The 12,912-nt window shown below is 41.0% G+C and overlaps 1 protein-coding gene across 1 annotated transcript in view; it reads left to right on the forward strand.

Annotated features, from left to right (window-relative positions):
- Positions 1-12,912, forward strand: part of OSMR (oncostatin M receptor) — a 94,892-nt gene that overhangs the window by 74,093 nt on the left and 7,887 nt on the right. Inside the window, exons 10-15 of the mRNA XM_011944396.1 lie at positions 2,699-2,775; positions 3,981-4,203; positions 6,759-6,929; positions 8,308-8,412; positions 9,594-9,767; positions 10,365-10,532. Of these exons, the coding sequence (XP_011799786.1) occupies positions 2,699-2,775; positions 3,981-4,203; positions 6,759-6,929; positions 8,308-8,412; positions 9,594-9,767; positions 10,365-10,532 (918 nt within the window). The remainder of the gene's footprint in view (positions 1-2,698; positions 2,776-3,980; positions 4,204-6,758; positions 6,930-8,307; positions 8,413-9,593; positions 9,768-10,364; positions 10,533-12,912) is intronic.

Raw genomic sequence — 12,912 nt, forward strand, 5'->3', positions numbered from 1 at the left:
CAAGGGTTGAAAAACTAACTGTTGGGTTCTATGCCCACTATTTGGGTGATGGGATCATTCATATTCCAAACCTCAGCATTGCACAATATATCCATGTAACAAACATGCACATGTACTCCCTGACTCTAAAATAAAACTTTAAATTATAAAAAGAGTTTCTAAGAAGTTTTAAAAAAGCATTTCAAAGGAAAATAAAATGTAATAGGGAGGGATATGATTCACTGAAGTTTGATTATTAACTACTGAATAATGAAGTATTGACTATGGTTTCACATGAATGAGTTATATGGAAATATGCTAAATTACTTTCAAGAACATAATAGCACGCACAAAGAAGTCTGGAGGTTAAAGTAGCACTCAGGTGACGGACTTTGAAGTTATGTTTTGATAATCAAACTCTAATTTAATGAAATCACAATTTCTCAAAAATTTGACAGCACTGGGATATATACTGAAATATAGTAAACCCTGTCAATGATAGTAGGCTGGTAAACATTTAGTAAATACCGATTTGCACCTTCCAAAAAGGATGTTTTTCTCTGATTAAAATCAAATTTGTGATTTGGCAAACTGAGAGTTGGAAGAAAAGTTGGAAGAGTTGGAAGAAAAATAATTCATATGAAGTTAAGGAACCTACTAATAAGTAATTTGGATTTTATATCATTACTCTAAAATGGAATCTGGACTATTAAACCATTAGATTTTAAACTAACAACTTTGTACCACATCTTATATTTAAATTGATTTTTGTTATCACAAGAGTTATTTAGGTTTGTAGCCATTGCTCTTAACTCTCTTAATTAGATACTTGAATTTAATTCAATTATTTTTATTAGGGGCTATGCTAAAATATTCAAGCTATCTTTAATAATTCAAGGGAAGTTTCAAAGTAAACATTAAAAATACAAGTCATAGGAGACATGCTATAGTTGTATTCTCAAATTCAGAAAGCTGAAGCAGCACATTCACAAAATGTGATTGAGTAGAGAGATGAAGATGTTTTTTAAGTCTGGATTTAAAAATGAGATATGCTGTTAGGGCTCAGTTGCAGAATGACATCAATACCTGTGAGTCACTTTCTTGTTTGTCTCCATGGATGTGCTGTCATTGGGTCATCTATATGTTCAGCAGTTAAAGCCTGGTATTTCTTGTGGCTTGTGAATGTTTTAAATTCTCTTTTGACTACTTTTTGTTGTACTATTCTTGTGAATGTCATACCATGACAAATTGTATCAGTAGAAAATTTGATTCTGTGTGGAATATAGAGTATTAGATAAATCCAACAAAACAATTTACAAACTAAAAGACGTACTCATCTTAATAGGACTTTCATAATATTTTTATCAATCAATGATTAAAATGTGTTCCTTTTTTAAGATCTTAAAATAAATTGCACCGATTTCAGTATTTTTCCATTGCTGAGATTTTTTTAATGAGAATTTTGCTGAACTTGTCATGCAAGCTGAGTCTTCAGTTGACCATTCGTTTTCTAAAGGTGAATAGTGGAATGACCAGACCCTAACTACCTTGAGTTCAAATCTTGGCTTCACTTTTACTTTCACCTGAGTGATTTAAGAAATTAACTTACTTTCTCTGGGTCTTAGTTTCCTTATCTGGAGAATGGGGTAAATAATCATACCTGCCCCATAGAATTGTTACAAGGATTAAATGAGTTAATATATGCAAAACATTTGGAACCCGGCTGGCATCTAGTAGCCCCTCTATAAATATTAGCTATTATTATGTGTAAAAGAGATCCCCTAAATGGTTTTATACATAGGTACCCAGAGGTGGCTTGGATTTAAAGACCTTTCCTCATGATAAGTTGATTGAGCAAATGCGGATTTAGATGCAAAATCAATCAGTCAATCTGTTTACAAAGATTTCTGAGTGAGGGATTGAGACAAGAAAAGATTGGGACATTGAAGCAGATTGTTTTCTGAGTTCCTTTGAAGTTTGGTTTTTATTCAAACAGTTTGTAGAAGTTTACAAAGTGCCAGGCCCTGAGGCAGATGCTGGAGTTTCAAAGCCCTTGGCCCCAGGGATCCTATAGTTTATTGACAGAGAGACAAGGAAGCACATTATTCTAAAACAGCATGGTGAGAGTCACGGTAGAAGAAATGCTGGGTGCTGCAGGTGCCTCAAGTGTCCACAGCAAGCAGGTGACCCAGCCACAGGCAGGGTGCTGGGAGGAAGAGTGGGATGAGGCCTTCCCAGTGGAGGGAGACCAGCATTCAAGTGAGCGGACCAGCCGTGGGTATCATGAACGTAAGAAAGAACGCATCCTGCCCCTAGCAGGCTTCCCATCAGTGTGTCTCTGTCCATCACAAATGAGGCAAGGAAGTAGCAAAGGTCTGCTGCCTAGAAAGTCAGGAAAGGGGAAATCTACCTAACTCATCTGGAATTGGTCTAATGGATGAATTATTCCAAAATTCTTTGGTAGTTCTATGGCTTGATGTTTATAAAGGCTTTCAGAGGCAGCTGACCTTTTTATAAAGCCGTGTACTATGTGCACCTAGTGAGGAGTGAGCAGTGTGGCTGTGGACCAGTGGGTGGAAGTCACAGAGAGCAAAAAGGGGAGAGGCAAGCCTCAGGTTAGACAGGTAATTGTCATGTCCTTGACCAACCTAGAAAAAGGTTGAGCGTATTGCGTTACATACATATTATGACCCAAGGGCTTTTCTTTGGTTAATTTCAGCTCCGTCAGAGGCCCCTGATGTCTGGAGAAGTGTGAACTCAGAGCCAGGAAATCATACTGTGACCTTATTCTGGAAGGTGAGATGTGCAGATTCCAAAAGTGTGATTGTTTCCAAAAGCCACATTTGTGGAAACAAGTGTGTCTTCCTCTGGAGAACTGTTGATTGGTCCAGTGTCCCAAGTGGGAGGGATCTTCCCATTCATCCAGTAGAATTTCTTACCTAGTAGAGGAATCCCACTCCACCCCTTTGACAGCTCATGCAACCGACAGCCAGTTCTGATTGGTAGAACTTTCTCTGCAACTTCAACTCAGGCCAGCCCTGACTTTTGCAGGGCCCAGGGCAAAGATGTAAGTAAATAACGACATATGATAGTTAAAAGTTACACATATTTAAACACACATATTTAAACATTCATACTATTTATGTTTAAAAATTGTAATAGAAAGTAAATTTTATCCTTCTAGCTTGCCTAATACACCTTCATGACAACCTGGAAGGCCAGGTTTGTATTCTGAACTCTGTGATGCGTCAATTTCATATCGAAACATGGTGATACTGGGAGAGTTGACTCTGGTCTCAACCTAGCCCACTTTTGTTTTTCACCTTTAGTTTGGCACACTCTGCAAGAATCTCTCTGCACAGACATGTGGGCATGCCAGTCTGCATGTCTGGGTTCTGTCCACACCCCAAGCAGATAGCCACTCCCAGCCCACTCTCAGATCTGGTGGTACACATGCCAGGGGAGAGGAGGCCTGAGGAACAGACCCCGAAATGGCTTGGGACTGTGTGAGCAAGAATTTCTCTGCAAACTGAGCCTTCCAGAGGAGAACTCTGGGTATGGAGAGCAGCTCATCCCTGTACAGCTGCATGGGGACAATACAGCTGGAGGTGGAATGAGGCCAGTACCCAGGCTCCTCCTGCAGGGTCCCACGGTGGTGCTGTTTGTTCTCATTGCTTTTCTGCCCTTGACTACCCCTCACATTCTTTTTTCCACCAGGTTAAAGAGTCTATTCCTTGTGATTCTGATCTGAGCCCTCTTCTGAGGACACATAATGCTCTTGAGGCTTTTATCTCCAAATGATCCTCTTCTCTATTCACCTTCAGTTAGATTTGAATGTCTGATTTCAGACTTGGTTGAGAGAGTTATTTTCTCTATTAAGCTGTTTGAATTTTCTGGTGGGTGTGCATATATAAAGGAGTTGAGGGACAGAAAAGATGAAAAAGGAGTTGTACAAATTCAATTAAAATCCATTTAAAAATGTTTATCAATATTTTTTTCAGCCATTATCAAAACTGCATGCCAATGGAAAGATCCTGTTCTATAATGTAGTTGTAGAAAACCTAGACAAACCGTCCAGGTCAGAGCTCCGTTCCATTCCGGCACCAGCCAACAGCACAAAACTAATCCTCGACAGGTGTTCCTACCAAATCTGCGTCACAGCCAACAACAGTGTGGGCGCTTCTCCTGCTTCTATAATAGTCATCTCTGCGGACCCTGAAAACAGTGAGTTTGTTTTGCGTTCTGTTTTGTTTTTATTCTCCCAGAAAATGTTGATGACGTTATTAAGTAGTGATGGATACATTGAGAAAACAGTAACTTGGGAAGACAAAGTGTCTAGTCACCAAACAGCCATTTTCTTTTGGGCCAAGTGTGTCAACATGTTTCAGTGGGACAGTCCCCTCAGTGTGGGGAGACTTCAGCCATGGCTCAGGATATTTCTGTCCAGGGGATTCTTCAACATACTTGGGAAGTTATCTCAAGTTTATTCAAGTAAATGCAACCCCAACCAACAGTTACCACTGAAAGTTGGAGTTACTATTTATGATCTTTGTGGCTTGTGAAATAGGAATTGCATTTACTATTTTATAAAAAGTGTTGTCAGTCTTTGCACCTGGAAAGAGCCCATGAATATTTCCAGAGATCATCAGAACTGGCATCAACTTTCACCAGGGGCTCTGCCAACTTTGTAGAATAAAAGATAATAACTGGCTAATCTCTTGCCTGTGAAAGAGCAAACAAGGTGGAATGCCCTTGCCCTACATGCCAAATCAATAGTGATATTAATTTCCTTCTTAGAGAGCCATAAAAAGAGTCAGCCCCACAGTTACACACTATGAGATGATACACACATGGGCACACATGATGCGGTTGGGCAGTGGCATGCTAGGATCATTCATGAACCTTGCAATAATATCACCCTTCGGTTCCTGCTGTTAAAATTTCCAGACCCTGCTTATGATGTTATGGTAGGTTCTATGATATTTATTTATTCAAGTTCAGCTTAAATTTGGGTTAAGTGAGTTGGATTAGAAGATGTTGTTATTTTATTTTTATAAAAGAACTATCCAGTATGTATCACATGAGGAAAATAAGTTATATTGTGCCATAGAAGAAAAACTCTAGGAGTTGGTTTAGGAGTTGTTTAGTGTAACCTTTGTTTTCTGAAGAACTACATTAGAGAAAGAAGTTATATTCTGACTTCGTTAGGATCCGAACAGCAAAAGGGGGCATTTCGTTCAGCTTTGGGGAGCTGGTACTGGCCTCTCCTGAAGAAGGCAGAGACCGGTTCAAAGCAACACTGCTGAGAGCAATTATATATTTTGGGGTCTCCTACCATACCCTTCATCCCCATGCCCTGCCTTCAGATGCCTAGACCTTCTTATGTGAGGCTCCAGCTAGCTATCCTTAAGTGCTCCTTGTTTCTACATCATCAGCATGTATAAAGTCACTCATGTACTGTGAGAAAATCAATAAGGTTAAACTAATTCACACTAGGGTGTGAATGACTGACAAAAAGATTCCCCTACTCTTTGATCTCCCTCCATCTCTGAAAACATATTTTCAATTTAAAGAAGCAGCTTTCTAAGAGTTTCAACCCTGGGTTTGGAGTTAAATTTTACTAAGTATTAATAAGTCAAGTGAAAAATGTCAAGCCTTAATATGTGAGGGGCATTTGTCTGCTTGAGGGAGGAGAGTAGGGAAGCCATGTGGATGGGATCTATAAAGCCCTCATGGGCTTTTACGTTATTCCTAGAGCTACACATTCCTTTGGGTGCCCCCAGCTGGATGATATTTTGATGCCCTATAAAAGTGAATCAGTGGTTTTCACACCACTATTCAGTTGTAATTAGGATTGCCAGATAAAATACAGGAGGCCCAGCTAAATGTGAATTACAGACAAACAATAAACCAGTTCTTAGTGTAAGTCTGTGGAAAGAGGAGAAATTCTCATGCCTCAAGGATAAGGTATATCCCTGTTGGAACTCAGTAGAACTGGTAGTCCCCTGAGGCCATGTTACCCTTTTTCCAATTGTCAGACATCAGGAAACCTACTTTAACATATAAAATCTATCGAGATGGCAGCATTAGTCATAAACTGTGTGCATATCCTTATATAACCCAACTTTTTATATACCTGAATCTTTTCTTTTTTGTCTTCTACTCAATTCCTACCCGTAACACATCTCAGAAGCAGTATTTAGTTTAGGAGCAACTGATATTATTGTGGGAGAATTAACCTGCATTAGTTATTCATTCAACAGGTAATTTTTGAAGTAGATCCAGTACCCAATACCAGATTCTACATCAAGGATCAACAAATTTTGTGGTAAAGGGGCAAATGGCAAACATTTTTGCAGGTCATATAGTCTCCATTACATATTTTATTATATGCCTTCTTTTTTGGTTTATTTGTATTTTTACAACTCTTAAAATGTCTTAGAACCATTCTGAGCTCAAGGGTCATATGAAAACAACCCTCAGAAGCTGGAATCATCCTGGTGGTAGTTTGCTGGCCCCTGTCCTAGGTGCTGAAGTCTGGTTGGACTTCAGAAGGCCAACATGATGGGCATCTGAAGGGCAGGTGTGAATGTTTGCTGGGAAGTAAGAGGCAGGAACTCACCCATGAAAACATCCCCCACCCAAGCACCTGTAACTATTGAAGTGGAGGTCTGTTACCTGCTAGATACCGTGCAGGTATGTATCTACTTTCTACCTTACATACTTAAAACAATTTAGTTAATTAAATCTGGAGCATTGCTCTATTTGTTTATATACAGAAGAGGTTGAGGAAGAAAGAATTGCAGGCACAGATGGTGGATTCTCTCTGTCTTGGAAACCCCAGCCTGGAGATGTTATAGGCTATGTTGTGGACTGGTGTGACCATCCCCAGGATGTGCTCCAGTGGAAGAATGTAGGTCCCAATACCACAAGCACAGTCATTAGTACAGGTAAGAAGAACCTTCCATATCATTGCATTGCTATATTCACCTTGAAGCAAGTTCAAGTGGGATTTCTGGACTACTTCACAGACTTTGACTGTGCTAAGCTAATAATTTTGAAACGACAAATCCAGCATGGGTGTTAGGAGTTCAGATGTTACAAGAATATGTTCTAAAACTCAACCTTTAAACCTCCTTTTGCAGAGAATATCTGCACATGAGATGGGAACTGATTTTCATGATTTTCATAAACTTGTTTCTCTAAATTAGTGCAAAGTCTCGAATGGTAGAGGGACATTGTAACGGTTGTCCAGAGAGCTTTTACAAAAGCAGAGAATTGCATGGATTTGGAAGATGTTTAGGACATATAGTTGATGAGAATCGATCATCGACCTTCAGTTTCAATAGAACATGTAGAACTTGTTCTCTTACCTCCCACGTTGGATTTGTAATGTGAAGATTTGCTAATTTAGCAGACACAAGAGTGCGCGTTTGTGTGGCTTGAGCTGGAGGGGTGGGTGGCGCCATCTGCTGGGCTCAGGGAAAGGTGCGGGAAACATCCCTGTTCAGAGAATGATCAAGGCTTCGCCAATTTCAGTGGTGTGGTGGGTTCTGGAAGGAGATTGCAGAGGTATAGGTGTAATGGGGAGATGAGGAAGTGGAAGCAAAGCTTTCAAGACTATTGGCTTTAATGGGAAGAGGGAAGACAAGTAACCAGAGGGGATTTGGAGTCAAAGAAGGGCTTGAATGGTTTTCTGTGTCTGGTCTGATTCTGCACCCAGTTGTGTGCACATGGATACAGGCATGTTTGAGAACTCTTGCTTCAAAGAACACTGCAGAGGCTAGTCCCTGCAGGCTTTGCTGGAGACAAGACAGTGGGGCCAGGTGTTTGCAGCATGGAGGACTCCAAGGCTTCATGGAAGGAGGGAATATGGTGGGGGATAAAATGCAAAATTCCTGAAAGGCAGTTTTTAGGGGAACACAAATTTATTTTTCATTCTTTTGTCAAGGGGGGAGGGGGAAGGGTTGGAAAGCAGACTGTCGCTCTGTTACCCAGGCTGGAGTGCAGTGGCTTGATCTCAGCTCACTGCAACCTCTGCCTCTTGAGTTCAAGTGATTCTCCTGCCTCAGCCTCCCCAGTAGCTGGGATTACAGGTGCCTGCCATTACATCTGGCTAATAATTTTTCTGTTTTTAGTAGAGATAGGGTTTCACCATGTTGACCAGGCTGGTCTCCAACTCCTGGCCTCAAGTGATCTGCCTGCCTCAGCCTCTCAAAGTGCTGGGATTACAGGTGTGAGCCACCATGCCACGCCTTTTCATCGTTTTTATTTTCATAATTAGGAAATGTCATTGTTATTAAAAATCTGTTGACTTTTCTTCTCTAGATGCTTTTAGGCCAGGGGTTCGATACGACTTCAGAATTTATGGGTTATCTACAAAAAGGATTGCTTGTTTATTAGAGAAAAAAACAGGATACTCTCAGGAACTTGGTAAGTTTAAAGCATTTCATGTGTCCCATGTGCAGACTTGTTCACAACAATTCATAGATTCCTAGCTTTGGGTTTAGGAAGATGTTGACATCATACCTGCTTTCTGATATCCTATTTATTCTAGCTATTGGGTTTTTAAAATTATTTTTTAATCATACAAACATAAAACATTTTCATTAATTCTCTTTGCTAAGTCTCTCTTTCTTCCTTTGTTCAGTTTCTTATACCCTATGTGAATAATCATTGTTTTGGCTAATCTTTGTCCAAATCCATAATAATGGTTTGTAAATGATGTCTTAAAGATAGGATGCTGGAATCAAAGGGTTTCAACTTTTAAAATATTTTTTTCATTTCTTTCATAATTTTTAAGACTTTACATACATGTTGTGAAATCACCCCCTAGAAATGTCACCACTGTCCCACCAGCAGTGGAGAGGATTTTTGATCCTCCCATGGGGTTGTTTATTCTCCTTCTTCAGGTGGGTGCTTAATTGTTCACACAAATCAGACCAGTTCTCAGGGGTTCTTCCTTTAGCAGGAGTGGATCCACAGTTTACAGTTGGCTCAGAGTGGGCAGGAGGTGTGTGACCTCGTGTGCACAGTCCAAGTGTGCATAAGCGTGTGTGGGAAAACAGCCTCAGCAAAGCCTTCAAAGTAAACATTCTTGGATTGTTTTTCAGTGACACTTGGATAACTGGGCACTGCCACAACCTGGGAACTAGATCTAGTTCATCAAATCGCCCCACTTGCCTCTTTGAACATAATCCTTCCACTTTCACTTCCTCCCTTCTTCCTCACTTTAGTAGGTTCTGTGGTTGAGTCTTTTTTCAAACACTGTTTCGAATTTAAGAACAGAATTAAGTCTCTTTTTTTTTTTAGACTTTAGTTTCTTTCTTTCTTTTTTTTTTTTGGCTATGTGAGCTTGTGCAAGTTATTTAGTCTCTGCATGTCCATTCTTCATCTGTGAAAGGCAAGACTTGAACAAGATTGCTCAACTCCTTCACAGCTCGCATAAACTACGTCAAGGCACAAATCCTCTAGAGAAACAGATAAAACTCCTTAACTCGGCATAAGCTCTTACAACCTCTGGAGCTGGCTATGGTTCTTCTATTAGTTGACATGAATATTCTGAGACTGTTTCAAAATCATGACTTTTCTCTTATCCCAACTTCTTTTCCTAGCTCCTTCAGACAACCCTCACGTGCTGGTAGATATGTTGACATCCCACTCCTTCACCCTGAGTTGGAAAGATTACTCTACTGAATCTCAGCCTGGTTTTATACAAGGGTACCATGTCTATCTGAAATCCAAGGCAAGGCAGTGCCACCCACGATTTCAAAAGGCAGTTCTTTCAGGTGACGTCTATTTTTAATTTATTTATTCTTTCAAGATCTCACTATTTGAAATCATTGAAAATAATGGCTGCCATCTTAGAGTGTGGCCAGGCTGAATTCCCTTCTTGCATGACTTTATACTGAAAAGGTGTTCTTAAGCAAATTAGCAGGGTGAGCAAGATGGTGGGGGTGGGGCAGCATTTTAACTTACTTAAAAAACAATATGACCTGGTATTTTTAGAAGCATCTGAAGCACCACCAGCTCCTTAAGAAACCCTGCTCTTTATGAAACTTTCCTCTTTTTTTTCACTTTATTGAGCATTGTTCCAATTTATTTTTAAGCCCCTTGCAAACCCTGTTTCTTGCAGATTTGTATGCTTTGGTTGGATCACTAGTACCCCATGTTCAGTGGATTTTTTGCTTTTTGTGCCATCTCCTGAACATTTTACCTGGTGTGCCCATGGTGATGAAATTATGATTTGATTTTTGTTTGGTTTAAACATATTGATGGTGCTGAGTTAACAAGAGTATTAGTGTCCAACTCTCTCACAAGATGTTTACCACACTTTTAATACAATATTTTTTTCCTTGAAAAAAAAAAACATTTAAAAATCACAGATGGTTCAGAATGTTGCAAATACAAAATTGACAACCCAGAAGAAAAGGCATTGATTGTGGACAACCTAAAGCCAGAATCCTCCTATGAGATTTTCGTCACTCCATTCACTAGTGCTGGCGAGGGCCCCAATGCTACGTTCACGAAGGTCACGACTCCGGATGAACACTGTGAGTTTTCCCAGATCAAAGTTCTTCCCTTAGGAGTTTCTGGGAAACTAACAAATTACAGAAGTGTTGACTTAGGCTTTGTCTCGATCAGGAATTTTCAAACCTTTCTTCTCTCCATCACACCTCCCTCTTTCTCTTGATGAAACCCTTTGTGTCACAAAAAAAGAGTTGCACAGACTCTCACTATATAAAATAGATACAAATGGAGGTAATCTGTCTGATTAAGGCCTAAAATCTTCCCTCTGCCTCCCTCAGTGGCCCTTGAGACAATTCTCTGGAACTCAGTCTCACAATCCTGTATGTTTGAAAATCACAGATAGCATATTTTAGTGTTGACATCAGAAGAGCCACAAGGCTTCTGTCTAGAGAAGAGTGGCGCTGGTTTTCTCAGCAGAATTGTTCTCTGCAGCTAGCTTTCCTCTGGATTGTTTCCCTCAGCAGCAAACAAATTGCTTCTTGACTCTGCTAGGGCCTCCAGGGGTACAGTGGGGTGGGAATTGGGCAGGGGCATGGAATACTTACTCAAAAACTCCCTGTTTGCATATTTGGATGGGAAATGGTGAGGTGGAGAGAGAGAGATCTTTTCAAAAATACATTTGGCTTAAAAGATGGAGAAGTAAGAGGGAAGGGAGAAAAACAGTAAGAACTGGTTGATGGAAAAATTTATTCTCATGGCAAACACTGACTACCAATAAACAGGAATGTGGTGAGAGAAAATAGATGCTGATGGAAGAAAGAGGAGAAAAGAGTATCTTCAATGAGGGGATCATAGAAGGTCCTGGAAGGCACCTATGTAAAAAAGCAAATAGATTCAAAAGACTTGCCTGAAGTTACCAACTTTCCTTAGTGCAGAGTGCCCTCACCGAAGCTGCAGCTGTAGAGATGGGCACGTCCTGTTGGACTGCTGACCCTGGAGTGCCCTGACTGGTGATTCAGATACACGTGGCTGCAGTAGCAGTGTATTAGTCCATTCTCACACTACTACAAAGAACTACCTGAAAGTGGGTAATTTATAAAGGAAAGACGTTTAATTGACTCACAGTTCCACATGGCTGGGAAGGCCTCAGGAAATTTACAATCATGGCAGAAGGGAAAGCAAATACGTCCTTCTTAACATGGCAGAAGGAGAGAGAAGTGCCGAGCGAAGGAGAAAAGCCACTTATAAAACCATCACATCTTGTGAGAACTCACTCACTATCATGAGAACAGCATCGGGGTAACCGCCCCCATGATTCAATTACATCCCACCAGATCCGTCCCAGGACACATGGGGATTATAGGAGCTAAAATATAAGATGAGATTTTGGTGGGGACACTTCCAAACCATATCTTTCCACTCCTGGCCCCTTCCAAATCTCATGCCCTCATATTTCAAAACACAAGTATGCCTTTCCAACAGTCTTTCAAGGCCTTTCCAAGGTCTTAGCTCATTCCAGCATTAACCCAAAAGACCAAGTCGAAAGTCTAATCTGAGACAAGGCAAGTCCCTTCTACCTATGAGCCTGTAAAATTAAAAGCAAGTTAGTTGTTTCCTAGATACAATGAGAGTACATTGGGTACATACACCCATTCTAAATGGGAGAAATTGGCCCAAACAAAGGAACTGCAGGTCCCATGCAAGTTCGATTTCCAATAGGGCAGTCATTAAACCTTAAAGTTGCAAAATGATCTCCTTTGACTCCATGTCTCACATTCAGGTCATGCTGATGCAAGAGATAGGCTTCTGTGGTCTTGGGCAGTTCCACCCCTGTGGCTTTGCAGGGTACAGACTCCTTCTGGCTGCTTTCATGGGCTGGCATTGAGTTTCTTGGCTTTTCTAGGCACATGGTGCAAGCTGTTGGTGGATCTACCAGTCTGGGGTCTGGAGGATGAAGGCCCTCTTCTCACAGCTTCACTAGGCAGTGCCTCAGTGCAGACTCTCTGCGGGGGCTCCAGCGCCATATTTCCCTTCCACACTGCCCTAGCCGAGGTTCTCCATGAGGGCTCTGCCCCTGCAGCAAACTTCTGCTTGGACATGCAGGCATTTCCTTATGTCTTCTGAAATCTAGGTAGAGGTTCCCAAACCTCAATTCTTGACTTCTGTGCACCCACAGACTTAACATCATATGGCAGCTGCCAAGGCTTGGTGCTTGCACCCTCTGAAGCAATGACCTCTTTTAGCCACAGCTGGAGCTAAGTTAGCTGGGATGTAGGGTACCATGTCCTGAGGCTGCACAGAGAAGGGGTCCCTGAGCCTAGCCCAGGAAACCATTTTTCCCTGCTAGGCTTCTGTGCCTGTGATGGGAGGGGTGGCCATGAAGACCTCTGACATGGCCTAGAGACATTTTCTCCATTGCCTTAAAGATTAACATTTGGCATCTTGTTCAGATACGTGTGGCTG

This window comes from Colobus angolensis, unplaced genomic scaffold (assembly GCF_000951035.1).
Source record: "Colobus angolensis palliatus isolate OR3802 unplaced genomic scaffold, Cang.pa_1.0 Scaffold230, whole genome shotgun sequence".
NCBI lineage: Eukaryota > Metazoa > Chordata > Mammalia > Primates > Cercopithecidae > Colobus > Colobus angolensis.